Consider the following 24,558-nt stretch of genomic DNA (forward strand, 5'->3'; position numbering starts at 1 on the left):
AGCCCATCAAACGAGCCGCTCCTTCTTTAGCCAGTGCTACACAAGCAACAAAGCACTATGTGTTCTTGGGGCCACACAGCATCATTGGTTGCTAGAACGCTGATGGCTGGACCACATGGTGTCATTAATTGCTAGGATGCTGGCGGCCCCTGCCCCTTTCCTGCTTGCCCATCCCCTCTTCTGGGAATGTCTAATTACAGTCTGGTCTTGCCCAGCTCCATCACCCCTCCCCTTACCTCCCTACATAACCTTTTAGGGAGGAGGAGCAAAGGGGAATATTCTAGTGGGGAGCTTTAAGTGGCAGCCCGGAGTCTGCTGGCATCACACCCAAAATGGTGGCATCCAGCAGCATTTTCAGAGTTTCTGCATATCTATACAAGGGAGACTTGCCAATAAACATGCCAAAAATACAGTAAATGTACATACAATATTATAGGAGGATTGATGTGAAATGAACAGCCTAAAAGCAAAATGTAGTGCGACCTTTGATCCTTTTGGGTCCCAAGGATTGGCCACGAAACAGACCCTCTATCTTAAAGACATACATCAAATGTGTAAAGAACCACTGTATCACAATGTTTTTATGATGTCTTTTAACTGATTATCAATACAATTTGTTATATTTTATATATTTTTGGGATATTGATGTCTGATGGTCATCTAAGGCAGCCTTTCTCAACCTTTTCAACACGGAGGAACCCTTGAAATAGTTCTCTGGTCTCGAGGAACCCCTGCTAAAAATTAGAAATCTACAACTCATGATATATTAGTGTGATGGTTAGTGGGAGGAATGGTCCTTACACTTGTGGTCATTGGGAAGAATTACCTCCTTACAGATAGCTAAAAAGATCAATAGTGTGAGTGGGAACTTATCAGAGAGGCAGAAATGGCCCAATGCTGAAGGAACCCCCAACAACCTCTGGAGGAACCCTAGGGTTCCACGGAACCCTGGTTGAGAATCACTGATCTAAAGCCGCGTACACACGGGCGGACTGTCTGGCCAACTAAGTCCGTCAGACAATCCGACAGACAGTCCGTCCTACTTTTGAATGAACGGACTTGACCACACACGATGAACAGACAGTCCGTTGAAAGCTTGCGCGATGACGTGTACAGCACGTACGACGGGACTAGAAATATGACGTCCAATACACTGCAATGCAACCTTCGGCCGTGTAAATCCTTTCTGAGCATGCGCCATACTTAGTCCGTCCAACTTGCCTACTCACGAGCGGACTGTCCGCTGAAACCAAAGTTGGACGGACAATATTACGGAAATTCCGAAAGACTTAGTCCCCCAGACTGTCCGCTGAAAAAGTCCGCTGAAGCCCACACACGAGCGGACTGTCCGCTGAAATGTGTTTCAGCGGACTAAGTTGGACAGACAGTCCGCCCGTGTGTACGCGGCCTAAGGTATAATCAGAGTCTCACTAGACTAGACTTTGCTTTTTGACTATGATATTATTGGAATGATACCTGGCTAGACCACATCTTTCTACAATACTCCACTGGAACCACTAGTGTTGAAATAAACAGCCTGACTCTTTATGTTGTTGTTTTTTTGTTTTTTTTTGTTTTTTATGCTACTTTCTGTAACATGGTTTACAATGTCTTCTAGGTGAAGGACGAGAAGAACGGACAGGAGATTTTTGACCTCAGTGACTACGAGAAGTGTGAAGAGCTCCGTAAATCTAGGAGCCGGTCCAAGAAGAACCACAGCCGCTTCTCACTTGTGCGGTCAAAACAGCCGGGAAATACAGTAAGTCGCGCTCGGAGTCCTCAATATGTTACCTGCTTGTCATTTTACTACAGAGCTGCTGCCTGGGAACATGCTCTTGCTGCTCCTTTACTGTCCAATCAGCAGAATGGGGCAGGACCAGGGGCGGACTGCCAACTCATGGGGCCCCCGGGCAATAAGAGATTATGGGGCCCCCAGGGAATCAGAGATTATGGGGCCACACAGTAGACACAAACACACACACACAGTATACAATCACACAGTATACACAGACATGTTTCTATTGGCTGAGAAGGTACTGGAGGGGTGGGGCAGCTATAATCTCAGGACCTTTTAGGACCTTTTGGTCCTTTTAGACCAAAAGGATGTCGGTAAGGGACATTTCAGAGACAGATGTAAAAATAAAACACACATTTTTACATACTCTCCCTGGTTTACTGAGGCTGACAACCCTGATGGGGCCCCCTAGTGGCATGGGGCCCTGGGCATTTTTTTTTATGTAGAGATTTTATCCCTAACCAGAGCGCAGGTATAGAGTATAACAGAGTCATTCTTATCCTCAGGCTCCTAACCTGATCTTCCTTGCCGTCAGCCCTGAAGAGAAGGAATCTTGGATCAACGCCTTGAACTCTGCAATCACACGAGCCAAGAACCGCATCTTGGATGAGGTAAGCCGTACCCAATCGGGTTAAAATGTGCTATGTTAACAAACTGTTGTCTTATCTGAAGACCCTCAACTATATTACCATAATTATTGGGACACCTGCCTTTAAATGTACATGAACTTTAATGGCATCCCAGTCTTGGTCCGTAGGGTTCAATATTGGGTTGGCCCACCCTTTGCAGCTATAACAGCTTCAACTCTTCTGGGAAGGCTTTCCGCAAGGTTTAGGAGTGTGTCTATGGGAATGTTTGACCATTCTTCCAGAAGTGCATTTGTGAGGTCAGGCACTGATGTTGGATGAGAAGGCCTGAATATTTCAAAAACTACTGATCTACTGGCATTTTCACGCATCATCATGTCTCGGGTTTACAGAGAATGGTCTGAAAAAGAGAAAATATCCAGTGAGTGAAGTTATGTGGAGGAAAATGTCTTGTTGATGTCAGAGGAGAATTGACAGACTGGTTCATGATCATAAAAAGGCAAGAGTAACGTAAATAAGCACTTTCTACAACCAAAGTATGCAGAATACCATCTCTGAACTCACAACACATCTAACCTTGAAGCAAATGGGCTACGGAAGCAAAAGACCACACCAGGATTCATGCCTGTCAGCTAAAAACAGGAAACTGAGGCAGCAATTCGCACAGGCTCACCAAAATTAGACAATAGAAGATTGGAAAAACATTCCCTGGTCTGATGAGTCTTGATTTCAGCTGCGACATTCAGATGGTAGGGTCAGAATTTGACATAAACAGCATGGATCCATCCTGCCTTGTATCAACAGTTCAGGCTGGTGTGGGGGATATTTTCTTGGCACATTTTGGTCCCCTTAGTACCAATTGAGCATCGTTTAAACCCCACGGCCTACCTGAGTATTGTTGCTGACCATGTCCATCCCTTTATGACTACAGTGTACCCATCTTCTGATGGCTCCTTCCAGCAGGATAATGCACCATGTCACAAAGCTCCAATCATCTCACCACGGGACAATGAGGTCACTGTACTCCAATGACCTCCACACTCACCAGATCTCATCCAGTGGCCTCCACACTCACCAGATCTCATCCAATGGCCTCCACACTCACCAGATCTCAATCCAATAGAGCACCTTTGGCATGTGGTGGAACATGAGATTCCCATCATGAATATGCAGCTGATAAATCTACAGCAACTGCGTGATGCTTTCATGTCACTATGGGCCAAAATCTCTGAGGAATGTTTCCAACACCTTGTTGAATTTATCCAACGACGAATAAGGGCAGTTCTGATGGTAAAAGGTGGTCCAACACGGGACTATCAAGGTGTACGTAATAAACTGGCCAGTGAGTGTAGATGTTGAATTGATGGGTACAAGAACGATATATTGCAGGTAACCAGTCCTAACAGGTAGTAGTTTCTATATTTTTAATATTTTTGTTCTTGTATATGTTTTTGCAAGTACTTCAAGTAGCTTCTTGTAGCTCCAATGTTATGAGCTTTCCCAGTTCTGTTCTGTTAAAGGATAATGTAGAAATTGTAGCTTGAACCAGCCCTAAGAGAGACAGAAAGACATATCCCGATTCAGACTCTTCCTTGAAGAGTGTTTCTAACTTGGCTCATTCAGCTCTTTGCTTAATTTGATTTCCTTCTACTAAAGTATGTTCACTACGCAGGCTATTCACAGCATAGTAGTAAGCCAGCATGGCGAGGAGCTGCAGAGTAACTGCAAGTGCACCAGCTGCTGGATGTGATTGGTAAATGTGAAATGTTAATGTGCAGTATGCAGTTCATCTGAATGCACTAGTTTTTTTTTTTTTTATATTTATATTTTAGTTAAGATCTTAATTAATAAATGATGCACTATACATTATTTTTAAGGGCAAGGTTAGTGCACCCTCTCTTTTTGTTTTGACAGGTTTTTATTGCTATCTGGGGCTCCTTTAGATAGATTTCCCCAAACTTCCTGTCCTGCTGACAATGGTTATATCAGACAGAAAGTGACAGGAAATCTACAGTTTTCGCACTTTTAATGGCTTATGGTGCTGCAACCTCTAAACTGAATGTCCACTGGGACAGGTACAATAGTCTATGCCAGGATATACACTGTTCATACCGTACTTAGAAAAGTAAAAAAAATACGGTACTGACTTAAATGATAATAAAAGGGTTCAAGCTTTTTTATCTATAAAAAAGACATAAAGTATCCATAATTAAAAGAATTGACACTTTTCTGCCCTAAACTTAGGGCCTTAGTCATAATCATTATGACTAAGGGCCTAAGGTTGGGGCAGAATTGCATCAATTCTTTTATATGATGGATACTTTTATGTCTTGATGGATACTTATTAAAGCTTGAGCCATTTTATCATCATTCAAGTCAATGTCAGAGTTTCTAAACTCTCTGTGGCGCAGTACGATGCGTCTATCGTGGTGCATTGCACTGTTCCCTATTTTTACAAATTCTACTGGCCACTACGCAGTGCAAGGCCTTGGATTGCCTCACACTGCATTGCACTGCATTACGGCATGGCCTGCCATCATTTTTTTTTTCAGCGCATATCACCTGTGCACCACTGCAACGAGGTGGTGGAAACCGGCCACACAGGAGACATAGCATTTTGAGTTGTCTTGCAACGGGACTGTGCTGGAATACCTCCACAGTCCCATCACAGTCCAACCACACCTGGTGTAAACAAGCCCTAAAACAAGGCACCAAGAAGCCAACGTCTGAATGGGCCTATACACTTTAAGGCCTCATTTACACGTGCAATAGAGTTTACCACCCCTCCGATTTGCACTTTTCAGCGGCAGCTGGCAAATGGCTCAGAAGAGATATGCGGCCTTCTGAACTCCTGTTTTAATAATGGAAAGCACTCCTCAACCGCTTGCTTTGCCCGTGGTTGCAGAGTGGTCCCTTTCCCCTCTAATGACTCACATGTGGTAGGCAAAACAGCTACTGCCAACATGTACAAGATGTTATCGCACCTGTGCCAATATGTACTAACATGGCCACTGCCCAAGTTATCTTGAAGCCTAGGGGTCAGGTGGTGATAAAAATGTGGATTAACCGCTTGTTTTTAATTCCGCTTGGCCACACGTGTGAGGGAGGCTCAACACAAATTCTATGGGAACATTAGGAACTGATTGGCTTCATCGGGAAACTAAAATCTGTTGAGAGTTTGACAAGTTGTTTGGGATTTAGATCTTTACTTCAAATGTCCACCATATTTTTCTCAATGTTTGCCACAGTGTGAAACCCAAGTCTCTGTCGTCTTCTAGGTAACGGTGGAAGAGGAAAGCTTTCTGGCCCATCCAACCAGGGATAGAGCAAAAATTCAGCACTCTAGGCGCCCACCGACAAGAGGTCACCTCATGGCTGTGGTAAGTATGGCGGGCCTGAGTTGTGGACATTGTCAAGATGTTGCATTTACTATGATAAGCAACTGCTCATATTTGGACTGGACAGAACTTTTAATAGCAGATATCTGGTTTTCATTTTGTTTGTTTACATTTGTATTCAATCCTTCTAGATTGGTTATTGAGACCCTGTCACCAAACCATTCTTTTTTAATAAAACAACGTCCCATAAGATTATATGTGCATTTGACATATACTATTTTTGTTATATTTTAGTTATATATTATATTTTAGTTATTTATCTGTAAAAGACTCCCTTGTGTAGACATCCAAAAGCCCAGAGACACCTTTACTTTGGTGATCAGTGGGAAGAACACCTCCTTGTCCTTACAATAGTGGTCAGTGAGAAGTATGCTCCTTACATTGAGGGTCAGAGGGAAGAATGCCCCTTAAATTGGTGGCCAGTGGGAAGAATGTTCCTTACATTGAGGGTCAGAGGGAAGAATGCCCCTTAAATTGGTGGCCAGTGGGAAGAATGCTCCTTACATTGAGGGTCAGAGGAAAGAATGCCCCTTAAATTGGTGGCCAGTGGGAAGAATGCTCCTTACATTGAGGGTCAGAGGGAAGAATGCCCCTTAAATTGGCGGTCAGTGGGAAGAATGCTCCTTACATTATTATTATTATACAGGTTTTATATAGCGCCAACAGTTTGCTCAGCGCACATTGAGGGTCATTGGGAAGAATGCCCCTTAAATTGGTGGTCAGTGGGAAGAATGCTCCTTATATTGGTGGTCAGTGGGAAGAATAGTTATTACATTGGTGGTCAGTGGAAAGAATGTTCCCCTACACTGGTGGTCAGTGGGAAAAAGGCAAGTCTAAAAAGTAAAAAGACAACTAAAAAGATCATTGGTGCCATGTTGCTGGCTCTGCCAAGTGGTGTTGGCCCCGGAACTATGCAGGCATCATCAGATGGGAGAACAATCAGTCACAACCTTAGGAACCCCTTGTAACCTCTGGAATCCTAGAGTTCTACATGACCCTGGTTGAGAAGGCTGGTGTATAGTATACCCGTTTTTGCTTCTTTTCCGGGAGCTACATAAAAAGCTATATATGGAGGAAAAGGACAAAGGAGCTGGTCCAACGCAGAGATTAATTAGACACTTCCACAAGAGGAAAGGACTATGATGTGCAAAGATGGGAGGAAGCTGTGATAAGGGAAATTTAAAGCCAATAAAAGATGATTTAGGGCAGGGGTAGGGAACCTATGGCTCGCTCTTTTGATGGCCGCATCTGGCTCTTGCCTCTCAATCCGTGGATTGCGTGGTGTGCCGATCCGTGGATTGAGCCCATAGGAAAGGCCGCAGCTTCAGCCTAGCTCCGGAGCTGCGGCCATCTTGGTACACCTGGCGGCGGCCTAGGTAAGCGGCGCGCTGACAACATCACCCGCCTCAACTGCTCGTGGATTTGCCTGCCTGTGTAGTGGTAAGCAAGCAGACAATCATAGGATAGATGTGGATATTACAGTTATAATTGAAATTAGTTGATTAAAAAAAAAAAATTTGTTTTAAACATATCGTATGGCTCTTGTGGAATTACATTTTAAAATATGTAGCGTTCATGGCTCTCTCAGCCAAAAAGGTTCCCTACCCCTGATTTAGGGAAATGAAAAGGCTGCAAGTAAGCATTTAAAATATTCAATTTTTATTTGATTTTACATGCAATTTTTACATTGGTAACAAGGTTGCTTTAAAGTGTTTGTAAAGCCAGAACCTTTTATTTTCTTAGTTTTGGATAGAGTGGGGAAGGGCTATCTGGAACTTTGTTAGAGTAATGACTCTCTCTTCTTGTCCTGCTGACATTTTACTAGACAAGACGTGAGAAAAGCTTTGTAACAGCAACAAAGATAGTATAGGGCACAGCAGTGAAGTAGGTAGCGAGAGAGGAGAAAACCATGGCACGTGGCATGGGGGGCACAGGCAACCCTCCCAGAAGTGTGCAATACCAAAGAGTCTTTTGGAGGCCGCAGAGCTAGAATGGAGGGAAGGGTGGAGAGGTGAGTATAATAGCAATTTTATTGTAGGGCTTGTCGGATACAATTTTTTTAGAGATTGTTTATATTTTTATATAATGTATTATATTCTTTAATGTAATTTTTTTGTAATGTATATTCTTATTATTTGTTACACAATAAATAGGCATGGTACTGTAAATGCTTACATGTGTATGAAGCCAGTATCCGCAGATCAAACATACAGAATATTCGTACATTTGAATACAAACCTCTAAATAAAATAAATAATGTAACTTTAGCCCTAAAATATTTGATATTTAAAACCACACTGACTATGATTTTCACCATATATAATTTATAATCGATTTTAGATTAGCCATTAATGTATTTGTAAAGTATATATATTTTATTATATAGACTTTATCAAATAAATGCATTAATAGTTGTACTTTAATCCAAAACCCATGAAATTTAGAATCAGTTCTGCATTTCTTGTTTTCTAACATCGGGTAGTAGTTGTTCCACAAATGAATCCTGGCATTTCCTAAGATTTAGGCCATGATTTTGTCATAAAGAAGTAGAGTCTTTTTCAGGCTAGTGACATTTATTATGCTTGACATCTCCACAGTTAAGGAGGTTAAGTGGATGTTAACCCCATAGCAAAACATTTAAAATAGTCACCACTGCTACAACAGGTGCAACCGGTGGTCATATGGGCCGGTGGTGACCCTTGGTCTCCAGGATGGCCCCTGACCCACCTGGCAGATCAGCTAAAAACACAGAGCCTTGTGTCATGAACAACATGTCTTGTCTGCTTGTTCCAAAGAGCAGAGATCTCTGTCAATGGGTAGTATCAATGGGGGGCGTCATTTGTCAAAGTTCCCACGTCTCTGTCTCTGTCCTTAAATTAACCTGGGCTCACTGTAAAGGTGGTAAACCCATCACATATGGTCCTTCCTTCTCCTATACTAAAGGATAAGGAAGAACCAAATGCTGTAGACTTTTTTCTCAAGACTTCAAGAGTAGTGTCCTAGTGCTTTTATGGTGAAAATAACAAATAATTCCAGGGAAAAAAAAAATTTCGTCAGTTTTTCAAACTTTTTTTTGGACATTTTACCTAAAATACAGTAGTAGACCTCACAGTAGGAACACATCAGAGCAAGTGCTGAGTACAGAATAAAACCCCAAAACATGCAAAAAATAAGCGATTAGAAAAGGGATGGGTAATAAATGACTAAAGGGGTAACACTGAGAGTACAGCATACTTCTAGAGCAGGGGTCTCTAGACTTTCTAAGCAAAGGGCCAGTTTAGTGTTTTCCAAATTTTGTGGGGGGGGGGCTGGACTGTAGAAGTAGAAAATGTCCCGACATCAGTTCCCCATCATTGGTTTTAATGGGAGGAATAGTGTCCCATTGTTGATATCAATGAGAAGAACAGTGCCCCATTGATGGTGTCAGTAGGGAAAATGGTGCTCCATCATTAGTGTCAGTTTGTGAAATAGTGTCCCAAGGTCCAGATAAAGACAAGCAAAGGGCCACATCTGGTCCTCCGAGAACCAGTCTGGAGTTTTGTTCCAAAATGCAACATGCAAGTTAGACGGCAAAGCTGGTTTTGTGGAGACTGTTTCAGGTCTCTGTGCAATAAAAAAAAAAAAAGAGTAGTGGTAAGGGAAAGGTGGGGTTGCTGTGCTGACCAAGATGCCCTTCGGCAAAGTTAGTTTAGGTGGTGTGTTCCGAGGGAGAATAAGGAGCAGTCAGGCTCTAATGTAATTATTACCTATTTTCTACTCTTAGCCCCTGTACACACGGTCGGAGATTTCGACAACCAAATCCGTCGGATTTTGCCCATCGGATTTTTCCCATCGGAACTTGTCCGAAACTGTTGCATACACACGGTTGGAGTAAGTTGTCGAAAAATCCGATCATTCAGAACGTAATGACGTAATTTCGTTACGATGGGACTACGTTCAGGCTAGTAGCCAATAGCTTTGATGTAGGAATTTGATCAGAGCATGCGTGGCACTTAGTCCGATCAAAATTCTCTACACATGATCGGAGTATGTCCGATCGAACCAGTTGGTCGGAAAATATTTCCAACAAGTTGGAAAATTGGGTCCGACGGATATTCCGACTGAATCAGTCCGATGCATACCGACAACACGGTCCGATAGGACACATTCCGACAGATTCTCCGACCGTGTGTACAAGGGCTAACAGCAAACTTTCCTAATAGTAGCTTGTGTATTTTATTAATCCCTTAACTCTGGAAGCTCTGCTCAATAAATGGCAGATAGAAGACAAAGGACTAGTATTGGCTGTGGTCCCACTGCAGTGGATCTTTCCCTATTACAGACTTATGTCTTGTTTTGCACCGTATATCTCTGTGAAAACAGCCATCTTGGTAGAGGCAGGACTTTGCATCCTCATTTCAGAGCCTCAAGCAAGGAGAACAGTGACCAGCACTGTAGGGACATCACCAAATCTTACTCCAAATCTCCTGAGACTAGGAGCCAGAAACAGCAGTAGATGGCTAGAAATTCATGTTTTTATTTATTTATTTATTTTTGTTTTTTATAATCAATTTTTATTAAAGTTCACATAACAAGCAACAACAGAAAAAGAAAATGAAATGATTAGAATGACCCCAAGGGATCACTGATGAATGAATACATGTAGCAATACATGGAAACCACTTGAATGGTCGGCATAGTGTACAACAAATGCATTATATCTAGTATAATTAACATATAGTAGTTTCCATATAGCCCTTTCCTTCAGAATAAGAAGAACTAGAGTCGAAGGAGCTTACACATTACATATACCAAAAAAAAAAAAAAACAGGATGTGGGCAATAGAGAACAGGATACAGTTAAGTTGTGACCTAGAAAATTGAATGTCATGAGGCGACTGACAATTCATATCTGGAAAACATAAGGGCAATACTAAAAACATTGTAGGGCAATGGTCATCAACCCTGTCTTCCAAGGCCCACTAACAGGCCATTTTATGTATTACCTTGGGGAGATGCAGACTAGAATACTGCAATCACTGAGCAGCAAATCATATCACCTGGGATATATTTCAGTTATCTTGCAAACCTGGCCTGTTAGTGGGCCTTGAGGACAGGGTTGATGACCACTGTTGTAGGGGACAAAGTATCATGGACAGGCAAATTAATTGGGTCTTAGTTATCAGCTATTTTGTAAGAATAGTACATCCATCCCGACAATGTAATATGAAACTTATGATTTTTATCCTTGGCATTGTGCATCCAGCGTTCTGCTTCCGTAACAAAATTGGCCTCCCTCTTCCACCGCTGGGCAAACTGCCTGCTTCCATTACCTCGGAATTAGGCTTGTTGCCGCATTTAGCAGATGGGGAGTTACACTGTTCCTATATAAACTGTCAGGAGCTGGGATATCATGAAATAGAAACTGTAAAGGAGTACATTTGATGGGTCATAGAGTCGTTTTCTGTATCTAAGGCACGATTGCGTCCCAAAAACCTTTTATTTTGGGGCAGGACCACCAAAGATGCAGAAAGGTGTCCTGCTTACACCATCCCCAGGAACTGAAGTCAGTTCTGGGAAACATCTGAGCCATGTGAGCGGGAGTCCTATACCACCAGGTCATGAATGTATAAGATTCTTGGAAATTGGTACTGATGGAGGACACATGGGGCAATCTGATGATTTTCTTAATCTGGGGAATTACACCCCAAGTTCTTTCTCCCATTCCTTAAGATAGTAAGGAGTCAAAGTCAGTTGGGTCCCCATTATAAGTTTATACATAAGACAAAGGAGGTGCTAAGAGTCTGGCAATTTCACACACAGGGTTTCAAACAGGTATGGGGTAATAATTCCCTACCCCTAGGTGTTAATTTACCCAAAAAGTCTAAGCCCTTGTACACACGGTCGGAGATTCCGTCGGAATGTTTCCGATCGGAGCGTTTTGTCGGATATTCCGACTGTGTGTGGTCTGCATCGGACTGTTTCCATCGGACCAACTTTTCCAACTTGCCGGAAATATTTTCAGACAAAATGCTCCGATCGGACATACTCCGATCATGTGTAGCCTACTCTGACGGACAAGGTGCCACGCATGCTCAGATCAAATTCCTAGACCAAAGCTATTGGCTACTAGCCTGAACGTAGTCCCATCGTAACGAAATAACGTCATCACGTTATGTACAATCAGATTTTCCGTCAACTTTGTCCGACCGTGTGTATGCAACATCACTTCTGGACCTCGTCCGGAATTAATCCGTCGGAATAACTCCGACGGATTTGGTCGTCGGAATCTCCGACCGTGTGTACAAGGGCTAACAGTTGTGGATGCCGCCAGGAGACCAACGGATAAGTTAAAAATATGTGTTTGTTTTGTTTGTGCTTAAAGTCTTGCCTAATTCGCATTTTGGAAACCGAACCATTACTTTTTTTTTTTTTTTTTTTTTTTAGGCATCTACCTCAACGTCCGATGGTATGCTGACTCTAGACCTTATCCAGGAAGAAGACGCCTCTCCAGAGGAGGAGCAAAGCAGCTGTGAGCAAAGCTTCAGAGTTGACCTGGACAAATCGGTGGCCCAGCTAGCTTCCACCCGCCGCAGATCCGACTCTGAGAACTTTAAATCTTCAGAGAAAGGAAAGTCAGAAAACCAACAAGCGAAAGAACAAATTCCTTGGGAGAAATGGGGTATGCATCGTGACTCATTTGGAAAGGGCACAACCTATACACCTCAGGTCCCTAAAAAGTTGTCGTATTCTGAGAAAAACAAATGTGCCTCCATGGAGGAGATCTTGTCCCGTTCAGACTCTTCTGGCCACCGACCCATCCCGAAAAAAGCCCCTGAGTCAGAAAAACTGTTGCGGATACAGGAACTGATTACTGAAAAGATAGACAAAACTCAGGAACTTCTCACCGAGGTGAAAGAATGTGGGGAAGGGAAAAAAAAGGGAAAGGATTCCTCTGGGAAGGAGGACTTGGAAGAGGCTGAGAGGCTTTTAGGAGAGGCCTCTTCTAACTGGAGGCAGGCCAGGAAGGTCCTGCTGGAAATTAAGGAACTGAGGGACCTATACAAACAAGCGGACCTGCAGCCCACAGATCCTAAGCAGAAACTGAGCAGTCATTACAGAAAAAGCCTAATGTGAGGAGGCACAGTGTCTACCATGTCCTCATTTAAAAAAAAAAAAAGAAAAAAAAAAGAAAAAGTAAAACAAAAAGGAGTATTTCCTGCTTATGGCTTCACCATGCAAAGCTCGAGGACCATGGCAAGCCGAGGAGCCCAGAGGAGAGGAGACGGGCTTTCTTTTGGCAGGCTCCCTTGGCTTTGCACTTTTCTTAACCCTCCTTGGGGGTGGTTGAACTTGATGTAGAATGCAGCAGGCTGTGCATATGTGCAGGGAGCCCCATGGAGGACCTTGGGAGCTTAAACCCTATTTGCTTGCAGCCTGCACATTCTCAATCCATAGGCCCTGTGGCGTTGATGTTGACCGATGCCAATGAGGCTGTGGGCATCTGGGCAAGGCATGTGGCGAAACTGTCTAGTCTTGTAGAATGTCCTATCCAATACAAACTTGCCCTTTTTTTTTTTTTTTTTACTTTTCTGTTTACATCCGCATAGTTTTCAGTGCTTTTATACCTTACCGCACCACTGGCACAAAACCAGTCAAGAGAAATCAATGTCTGACCTTATTATTCTTACTCAAGCTGTAGTATAAAGCAGTTCCGAGTATGACTATGCACTATGTACAGATTCATTCATCTTTCAATTTCCTTTATATACTGGGGTTCCACTAACAAAACAAGGTAGTGCTAGTCACAGTTGATGAGTGTTTTTTTTTTTCTTTAAAAGAAAATCTTTGATTCCATGCTTCAGCAGCTTTATGCTCCCAATTTGGCCCTGTTGCTTGCCTGATTCATCTTCTCTTGCTGCAGTGCTAGAAATTTAAAATATAACATACAAGCTAACGGGAAAGAGTGCAAACCCCTTTCTATAGCCAAAATAGCGCAGTGCAGCACGGCAGGGATCACAGGAGAGCTGGGAGGGTGGTGTAGCCCTTTAAATGTGGGAATGTTTATGTGAATCTGCCACATTCACAATGTAGAAGAAGCCATTTTGTGAATCGGAGAATGCATCCTCTAGCTTTTCACTAGAAAACAAGGATGCCATTGGCTCCTAGGCATTTTCTAGGAGCAGTCATATAATGGTTCTCTGCTTTGTGGACTGTAGATATGGGGGTGCACTTTAAATACATATACTCTGGCTTACTGCATGACGCAGAGAGTTTGCTTGGTGAGCAGTAATGAATAAAAGGGATGGAGGCAAACAGACAGTTTATCTGTTCCCCAGACCTTCAAGCCTTCTTTCGCCTTTTTTAGGAAATTTGCTATTGAAGGACAGGACAGCAAATTTCCACTTTCTAAATAGCATTTGTTACCCATGTTGTGCTCTTGTGAACATGTACAGGCTGTAGGCTTCTACTGAAAGTATAATTGTTGCCATGTAGACACATAGAAATCTATGTCTACATTTGCTCTTTGCTTCATTCTGCAGACCCTTGTGTGTACAGTTCCCCGGGATCAGGCCCCAAAAAAATTATTTTAAATGAAGTTAAAGCCCAAGTGAACTTTCAGTTTAAATCAGGTGCCTACACAAACCTTCACTCCACTCGCTCAGTGCCAGGAGCCACTGCTAAAGTCCTGCTTATATTTGGTACTTTGAGATGCGGCATATGTGCGCAGCCTTCTTGTCTTCTGCTTGGTGTCTCATTGGGCATTACCAAGTCTGACCCATGTCACATAAGGGCAGTGGGTGTATGGGAATTTTAGGGATTGATTTAGAGGTGCCTGCCATTAAGGGACACTTTCATATATCTTTAGATGAGGGTTCAGGTTGTACAGACAGAATGGAACAAAGAGGTAGTACAATATACAAGGCTGACCACTTAACATCCTTCTTTACAATATAAAATGTTGTATTCTTTAAGCAGTCTTGCACTGGCCTCTTTTCATTGTGGTAAATTTGTCTTCCAATTCATTAGTCCCATCTGTTTTTTTTTTTTGTTTTTGTTTTTTGTATTGGAAATTTAACTTTAAATTTTAGCATTCTTTCATTAATTGTTCAATTTTCCATTTGGCACATTCCTGCTAAGGACCCTCTAAAATGAATGCAGCTTCGAGAAGTCAGTTCAGGTCTCCCTAGCTGTTTTTGGCTTGAAATGATGGCAGAGTCTGAATCAGACACTGAATAAAGGATGCAATGTATTGTATTGTCAATGTGATGTTCGCTCAAGGACGTTACGCAGTACAACAGCCAAGAAGCTGGCGAACAGTTAATATCAGCATCTGCATTGCAGGAGCATTGGCTGACAGGAACAATGCAGAAAATATTAAACTTTATGCCCCATAATTCCCAGGAATAAGCAGGCCAATGTATTCTGGGAGGGTGCAGAGCAGCTGCAGAGTCTGACGTGACATCAGGGATATATGAGAAGTGAGCGATACGCTGCAAGGATGAGCTTACTTTGTCCTACCTGATACAGAGTAGTAGGGATGTTTGGACCTGGATACTCTGTCACAGAGACCTACCTGGGATCCCTGGATGTTTGGACTTGGAGACTCCATTACTCCTCTACCAAGGGTGGTTTAGAGCAGTGGTCAATGGTCATCAACCCTGTCCTCAGGGCCCACTAACAGGCCAGGTTAACAGATAACTGAAATACATCACAGGTGATATAATTTGCTGCTCAGTGATTGCAGTATTCAAATGTCTGCATCTCCCCAAGGTAATACATAAAACCTAGCCTGTTAGTGGGCCCTGAGGACAGGGTTGATGACCACTGGTTTAGAGAACCTGAATAGTTTATTTAAACTACCTTCTTGGTAATATTATTATTATTATTTTTTTTTTTGGTAATACCCATCAGAGGTGTGCTTGAGCCCTCCAAGTTTGCAATAGCATGTGATCTGCACCTGGGATTCAGTGATCACCCCATAGTAGCTAATCTCTAGGCCCTTCACATGAGAAGGAGCAATTTAAACCTGGGCAAGCTTTGATACCATTCAACATGGAGCTTACCCTAGGTTACGTCTTCTTGCTCCAACAGAGGAACAGAAGGGGTGACTAGTTGCCATGGGCAGCTCACACTTTTGAGGTCCATGTCTTTGTGTGTTTGCTGTAATTAAAGACCAAATCTGCCCAAATAAATTATTCACTACAAGACCAGTAACCAGTCAACTTCTTCTAGCTTTTAGATACCCAATGCCCAGATCTCCGTCACTGCTAGAACATAGCAATGGTGCTCTCTCGCAGATAGATTCTCAGAGTATCTGTTCACTCTACATTATGGGGAACCCACCAGAGTGGCATGACACCGCCATTTGGCTTTGCGATAGCTGTGGTTGTTTGGGCAGAGCTGAGTATTCGGGTAGGGATATCTCAGAACTGCAGTCACCAAAACAGACAACATGTGAATCAATGAATGTGTGCAAGCAAACCAGACTGTCAGATTACATGGAATTGGCCTTCAAGGGTCTGCTCACAATTGCCTATTTTGCTGTCTTGTAAGTCAAATGTTGAAAAGCCCATTCATTCCTTTTGTCTGTAGATATTATTATCTATTGCTTCGGAGTACTCTTCCTGAACCAGTGAGAGTCCATCCCTGGAATACTATTAAGAACTTACACGTGTCTTGTTGCTGAGTTCCCTATGGTATATAGGTCTAACTACGCTCATGCGCCATTACCTTTTGCTGTATTATTCCTGTTGGCTGTTCTTTGCACCCTTACCAGCAGCACCTTCTTACCCACTTTCTTTGCATAGCTGCTAGGAATAAAGAAAGCCCCGTGTAGCCTATGAGTTGCTCTAGTATGAGTTTACACAGAGATGAGGGCTTCCCTGCCCCCATGTGACAACGATGGGCCAATAGCCAAGCACCAGCACTACCACAGAGAGTAGGTCACATACCCCTCCATACCTAGAAGTACCAGTATCAGAACCTCAGCAGAAGACCAAACCAAAGGAGAGTATGTGCTGCTGAAAAAAAGCCCGTTGCTTTCCCTCCCTGCCTGTATGCTTTAGGCTGAAGGGTGAAGGCCAATGAGGTGTGCTTCATGCCCATGTGCTGTCAAGGAACATTTGATAGGAGGAGAGAGCAAGAGGGATGAGCTTATTAGTGTGCTGTAGCTACTCTATTGCATATAATATCTAATCGCAGACTTAGGGGCACAAGGGCATTGACCAAGCTACGGTATATTGCTTAACTGCAGTAAAGTCTGGTCACCAATCCTGCCTGGTGTTCTGCTTTAATGGGAACCTATGAGTATAGAAAATATGGGAGCTCTAACTGCTAATTTTTTTGATTCTGAATTCTGCTACCTAGTGATGAAGGATGGAGGCTTAGACTTCTACCCTTGCCAATTATTCATTGACTAGGTAGTGAAGTCAGAAAAGGATGAAGGCCCTGGTTCCTGTAACCTTAAAAAAAACAAGTCTGCAATGGCAGCTTTCATATTAAGAGCCTCAACAATCCACTTTAAATTTTTCCGCTGGCTCCTGGCCCTAACATCTGCATAACCCATAGAACGTAAACCAAAAAAGATGTCATTGGCTTCCTGTGCTGGAAAAGTATTTTTGGTCTAGGATTTTTTTTCATGCTCCTCTACTTTTAGTCACCCTTGTCCTACATTACTGAAACACCTTTATGATTTTTTTTTTTTCATTCCATAGCTACCAGGGAAAGAATAGTGCTCCGTATCACCTCTTCATTTCTGATCCTTTTATTGAAGCATATATAGGACAGAGGCTTACCGATCAAACATACACAAAACCCGGCGGCCATTTACATTTTTATTTAGGGGGTCTTAATGTCTTGTGGAATTTTCGGTACTTTTTAGCTTAAAAATTCTTTAAGTAGATAACTAAAATTTCATGTACGCTTTAACTTCTCGTTAAAATGTTTGTGTAGTTGGGTATTTACCTACTTTTCCTATGCAGCCTGTTATTTGCCTCTGCTCCCTTTGTGCAGCCTAAGTCTGGCCATATACTCTTTAGGGTTCATACAGATGGATGTATTTGCATATATACAGCTGTACACAGTATACTGGTATCTGCGTGTAAACGCCCGTACTTGTGTTTAAATACGCATGGCGTTATTTTCCTGAAAACGCAAGTTTACTACCGTCATCCCAAAGGTGTTCTATCAGGTGGAGGTCAGTCAAGTTCCTCCATCCCAAACTCAATCACCCATGTCTTTATAAGCCTTGCTTTGTGCACTGGTGTGCAGTCATGTTGGCCATCCCCAAACTATTCCCATAAAATTGTCCAAAATGTCTTGTTATGCTGATGCCTTAAGAGTTCCCTTCACTGGAACTAAGGGGCCAAGCCCACCCCCTGAAAAACAACCCCAAACCTACACCCCCCATCCCCCACCAAATCATTTGGACCAGTGCACAAAGCAAGGTCCATAAAGACATGGATGAGCAAGTTTGGGGTGGAGGAACTTGACTGTCCTGCACTCAACCTGATAGAACACCTTTGGGATGAATTATAGTGGAGTCTGTGAGCCAGACCTCGTCCAACATCCAAAATCTATAGATTGTCCCATCAATGCTTAACGGCATGGATGGAAGAATCCCCTCCGCCAGATTTCAGAACACACAACCTGCAGCTGATTGCCTTCCGTCACTGTTCGGCTCACAATTTTCAGCCTGGCACCTTCAAATTTCAGATCTAAGGATGTAGGGTGGAATGATGCCAACAAGGCCACCCAAGGCTCAAACAGCCAGGGAGTCATAGACACATCCTCTATGTAAGCAGCGTAGTTACATGGAGTGATTCAACACGCCCATCGTCAAGAGTGAATTCCTAGACATAGTAAGAATGGACTTCACCCACATGTTTGTCACATTGAAAGCAGTGGCTGTGTCTGTGCAACCGCTGCATCCCAAATTACGGCTATGGGACTGCCAACACTGGAATGTACACAACACCCGTGCATCCCTGTGCCAGTAAACCTGGCTCTGCATGGGCATGAATTAAAATGCCCCATGTGAACGTGACCTAAATCTACTCACTGATGATGGAAACAAGGGAGGTTTGGTATTAGCAACAAATGACATGATCCCAAATTCTCCTCCTGTGCATGTCAAATCTCTAGATTGAGACCTCAGAAGATCAAGGTTGTCATCAACTGCAATCTCTTCATAACCTCTCCATAACTTAAGGAGGAATTGTATCCCCTTGATTCCTGTGATCGACTAAAATTACATACTCATATGCCCAGTGAAACCAAGGTTGTCCATCTTTAATCCACCAAAGGCTTCTGCATGCCAGGTCACCTGCCATCTTTTTTTAATTAGGTTATCAGGTTGCCCTGTCCATCTGTAATCCACCAAAGGCTGCCGTGTGCCAGGTCCCCTGCCATATTTTTTACTTGGGTTATCAGGTTGCCCTGTCCATCTGTAATCCACCAAAGGCTGCCGTGTGCCAGGTCCCCTGCCATATTTTTTACTTAGGTTATCAGGTTGCCCTGTCCATCAGTAATCCACCGAAGGCTGCCACATGCCAGGTCCCCCAACATCTTTTTTTACTTAGGTTATCAGGTTGCCCTGTCCATCTGTAATCCACCAAAGGCTGCTGCATGCCAGGTCACCCGCCATCTTTTTTTTACTTAGGTAATCAGGTTGCCCTTAAGACTCCTGAGATACATGACAGAAGTATCCCAAGAGCCATTTTTGCCTAGGAGAGAAAAAAAAGTTTGAGCTGTGCTTCCCAAAAAAAGGATTTTTACATTAAAGTGAAGGTCCACTTTAATGATACAATGCCTCCTCGATCTGTGTTATAGTCACATTTACACAGACCTCCCTAGTGGGGTCCCGTACTACCCCTGAGTGCCATAACAGCTGTGTGGGCTGCTATGGGTATAGTTACGCCACCGTGTGAGACCTTTCTATGCAGTTCACTGATTCAGAAGAGGGTCATTGTCAATTGTAGCTCTGCAGGACTCGTACGGATAAAGTGGCAGTGGTATAATGTATTTTTGACTTTTTTTTCTGCTTTTCAGTATCTTTTTTCCATGCCACAGATATTTCCTCATACTTGTTTTTTTTCCCACATCTTTTAATTTAACAAAAAATAAAAAAAATGTTGATATATGCAGACATTTTGCCAACTGTGTGGGCTGCTGGGAAGCAGCCAATTTTTTTATTTTTTTTTTGGCCACAGTTGTCAGTATAACTGTAATAAAACACCCTTCTCCTTGTCAGCTGCCACCGAGCAGATCTTCAAGAAGTACCTGATTAACTGTCTAATGCAAGAGGTGTCAGGAGGGGGGGTTATCTTGGCAGGTGTGTGCACAGTAGACTTTGCTCCATGCGATTATTATGACATGACCACAGTTTGCATCTCTTAAAGGGTCAGACCAGCCTAAATTAAAGTTGGTATTTGGAAAATCCTGAAGCGTTGAAGGGTCAGCCTGTCTGAAGTTAATATTTAAGATTTTGGTGGATGCTAGAGCGTTTACTGGCTCCCTGCTGTTTTTAAATCTCCATTGGTGAGATCTCCGTGCCCTATGAGGGTTTCCCATCATCCTTCCTTTAATTTTTTTAAATTCCCAGCTCCAGAGAATTATAACCTGGTCAAAAGTCCTCAGTTGAAGTAGAACTAAAGCCAAAATGTTTTCAAAAATTTTGGGCAGAGAATGGGAAAGTTATAACCCTTGTCTGCTTTTTTCCACCTGCGACCATTGGGAAGATTTTCCTCCACTTCTTGTCTTATCAACAGGAAGTGAGTAGAAATCCCTCAAAAATGAGGAAAATGCCTTCTTTTCACTAGAGATGAGTTAAGGTTTGGGTCAAACACATGGGAAACCGTAACATGAAAGCAGTCCACTGGTCCAATCAACTGTGGCCAGGGAATTCCTTGGGGGGAATCCTGCTGACATCGTTGACCTAAAATCGCCAGATGACCACTTTTAGTCTACGACATTGTCCAAATATGGCCAAACCCAGTTGGGCTCAAACCTTAGCTCATCACTGGTTGTCTCCAGAAGTGATGGTCCTCCATGGAAAATTTGGCCTTTACTCCTTTCTTGGTGATGAGTTAAGGCCAAACTGTCACGTGAAAGCAGTCCACTAGCCCAAACAACTGTGGCCAGGGAATCCAACTGACAACATTGACCTAAAAATGACTTGATGACCACATTTGGTCAATGACATTGTCCAAATATGGCCAACACATTTGGGCCCAAACCTTAGCTCATCACTAGTTGTCTTCAGAACAATGAATTTTTAGATTTTCATTAACTTTTACTCTTGACTCTCAATAGTTACCATGAAAAGATTGGAGGAATCTCTGTAACAGGGACAGAGTAAGCAAAATAAAAAAATTAAAAAAATCTTGACAGGTGGTGTAATCCCTCTCTACTCTACCGAAACTAAAAAAAGTTTTGAAAAAAAAAATTGTGTTTCCACTTTTGCAGTCAAATTTGAGAAACCCCTGCTATATGTTTGTTATATTCACAAAGCATACCTGGAAAAAAAAATTCAAAAACATTTTTGTACCTTTCTAGTTGTTTCTGTTAATTATTGTGCACATGCAGAGGGATGCCAATGCAGTTCTGAATATATAATAAGCACTCTGTGGCGTCCTACCTTATTTTTGTACTGGAATTCTGGAGGGAGAGGAGTTTTTGTAATGCACCTACGTGAACTTTTCAGAAACGAGTGGGGAGCCCCTTCTCTTGCACCGGCCTCCCCTAAGACACTGGAAAAGTCCTCGTTTTAAAGCTTCTTTTTTTTTTTTTCCAATGCCTTGTTTTATTTTGGTAGTACAAATGGCATGCTTGGAACAACTTTATTTAAAAAGACTTTAAAAAAAACAAAGAACTAAAATCTGCTAGAAATCCTTTGTTTCCTGACACAACTGGAGGCAATACTTTGCTTTATCCTGTATTTGAACGCGCCTATGTGACTATGCTTTTGACGCTGTATCGACCTCTGACACTTGATTTTCGCGACTGCTTTATGGTGCTTTAAACTCGCGCTTGCTAGAAGACATGATGAGATGGCCAGTTTGCGGGTCCAATCCGTGTTTTATTAGTCTTTCAGTAACAATATCTGGGTGTTGTTTATCAAAATGTTTAAAAGGAGAACTTATACAATGGCAACCAATTGGGTCTTCCATGTTACACCTTTCAATCTGATTGTTCAATCCAAAAATTAAGCTATTTGAGTATTTTGTAACTGTCTTGAACTGGTGCTCATACAAGATTAAAAAATCAAATTGGCTTACTTGCCAACCCCTTTACTCCATGCCCCATTTGTTCACCCAACAGAGCAATTAAAAAATACCCAGCACTTTGTGGTATTGGAAGGGGGGACGGGGGGCATGTAACTATATCCATTGGTTAGCATGGCCACCAAATTTTTGGACCGCCCCATCCACAGCTACTAGCCAAGTAAAAATATTTATTTACTGTGTATTGATTTGCTGCTATAAAAATTGGCTGTGTCCACATTAAGGCCAGGTTTCACACTGCCGTACGGAGCAGCTCACAGCAGGGATCCGGTGCGTCCCTGTTCTTTGTTTCAAGTCCAGTTTCGGTCAATTTATGGCTGAATTAGGACCTGAAATGGACCAGACGACACATATGACTCCTGTGCCATTTGCTCTAGAGCTGCACCGGAGCTGTGTAAACCGGCTCCATAAAGAGCCGGTCACAGTCTCTTGACATGCGAATTGGATGCAGCTAAAAACGCATCCAATTTGCAATAGTGTGAACCCAGCCTTACAATAGCAGGGTCCCAGCACACATATGATCCACATAGCTACAGAGTTACATAGCTACATTGTTAGTGAGGTTAAGCAAAGACATCAGCCCATCCTCTTCCACCTGTGGACCAGTTGAACCACATCTAAAATAAAAGGGCCCCCAAGTCCCAAAGCTATCTTATGCAGTTGCACAATCTACACCAGGCCTTTTCATCTAGGGTTCTGTGGAACCCCATGGAGCTTCCAGAGGTTGCCAGGGGTTCCTTGAGCTGTGGCTACTTGAACTCCCATTTTATGGTGCCTACATAGTTCCAGGTTCAACAGCACTTGGCCGAGCCAATGGCATAGCATTAATGATCTCTTTAGCCTACTGTAAGGATGACATTCTGGCAACCACTGTAAGGAGGGCATTCTTCCTATTGACCACCTGATGGACCAATCTTAGCTGGGGTTCCCTGGGACTGGAAAGCCTTGTCCACTGTTGACTTTCTCCCCTTCGTTCCATGGTCACCAGACTTGAGTACTGTCACATGGTTGCAGGAGATATGTTTTCAGCCCTGTATAAGCTTTGACCTGACTGATTTGGCGCTTACACAAGGCTTTGTCATTTTGCTTAAGCAGGTGAACAGAGCAATGGGTACTTGAATGTAAAGGGCAAAGGTGGCAATTAAAAGACCTGCATCTGCAAAGGCAGGTTCACATTAAAACATTAAAATTGATTACTGGAAAACAATAATATATCTGATCGTAATTTGGATTCAATTAAAAAATGTACTTTATAAAAAAAAATTCAAATATTAAAACTCTAGTTTTTCATTAAATTAAACGTTAAAAAACAATAAAGAAATATTGTACCATCGATAAAGATTGACAAATTTACAATTCCAAAATGAGTTAAAAAAAAAAATTTAAATAAAATTAATGTGTATGAAATTTATTTCTCAAAAAAAAAGTTGCTGCTACAGCCAGTAGACCGTTCTGGCTTCAGACACTTTGATAAATCAGGCCTACTGAAATCTCACTTGGGCTAGGCTGCATTCTCCTAAACATGGAATCCCGCTCACAAAGTGCCCGCCGGCGCGTCGCTGACAGGTGCGCCTCGATTCTCATGGTATTGCTAATTTGTAATGCAACCGGACAGGATGACTTTTGTTTCCCTTCTCTTTTCAAAGTCTGTCCCTGCTGACTTTTCTTTCTCTTCTTCCGCTGGGGGAGATAATCTGCACTGATCTGTTTTTGGGCTTTTGGTCTTTCCCCAACGAGCCGCCGATAGCAGAAATGTTGCAAATGATGAAAAGCTGTGATTATTAAATAAAAAAGATGGAGATTTTACAGAAAATGTCTTGGTGTTTTGTTTTTTTTATACACACAGAGGGGTCACTTTTAAAAAGCTAAAAGGGAAACTGATACAGATTTTTAGTTGGGCAAGTATCATATTTTTCTGTAACGTTAACTTGAAGGTCTATTTTCACTTTCGTGTCCAGAATGCATGGCAGCCAACCTGCCCTATGTGACCAGACCATTTTTTGCTATTCAGCACTACACTACTTTAACTGGCAATGGCAATATTGTAACCAAATTAAATTAAGATAATTGTTTTTACACAAATCAAGCTTTCTTTTGGTGGTATGTGATTGATACTTCCAGCCCTGTAAACAAAGGTCTGTACCTCTGTATGGACTGGAGGAGTAGTCAGCAAGAGCCTGGGTATGAACCTGGGGCTGGAGGAATAGTCTTCAGGGGTCTGCAGGACTCGTAAACCTCAATGGAGCACAAGCGCAGTGATGTCACCAAACTTCTAGTGCATTGGCACTTTGACCAGAAGTGGTTCTAAAGCCACAAACTTTTTTACCTTAATACATTCCATGACTTTGGACTTGATAAAGCACAGTGGACCACCACCAGCAGATGACATGGCTCCCCCAATTATCGTGGACCGTGAAAAATTTTGCATTTCATTTGGAAATCAAGGTCCCAGAGTCTGATAGAAGAGTGGAAAGGCATAGAGTCCAAGTTGCATGAGGTCCAGTGTGAAGGTTC

At 42.6% G+C, this 24,558-nt stretch overlaps 1 protein-coding gene across 1 annotated transcript in view; it reads left to right on the forward strand.

The window, feature by feature from the left end:
* The window catches only part of PLEKHO1 (pleckstrin homology domain containing O1), a gene marked incomplete in the record, with an annotated part of 90,977 nt that extends 67,120 nt beyond the window's left edge, over window positions 1-23,857 (forward strand). Inside the window, 4 exon segments of the mRNA XM_077464265.1 lie at window positions 1,619-1,759; window positions 2,302-2,406; window positions 5,661-5,762; window positions 12,206-23,857. Of these exon segments, the coding sequence (XP_077320391.1) occupies window positions 1,619-1,759; window positions 2,302-2,406; window positions 5,661-5,762; window positions 12,206-12,895 (1,038 nt within the window).
* Between the last annotated feature and the right edge of the window lie 701 nt (window positions 23,858-24,558).

The sequence above is a fragment of the Lithobates pipiens genome, unplaced genomic scaffold (genome assembly GCF_037356315.1).
Source record: "Lithobates pipiens isolate NorthernLeopardFrog02 unplaced genomic scaffold, aLitPip1_a1.2 Scaffold_30, whole genome shotgun sequence".
NCBI lineage: Eukaryota > Metazoa > Chordata > Amphibia > Anura > Ranidae > Lithobates > Lithobates pipiens.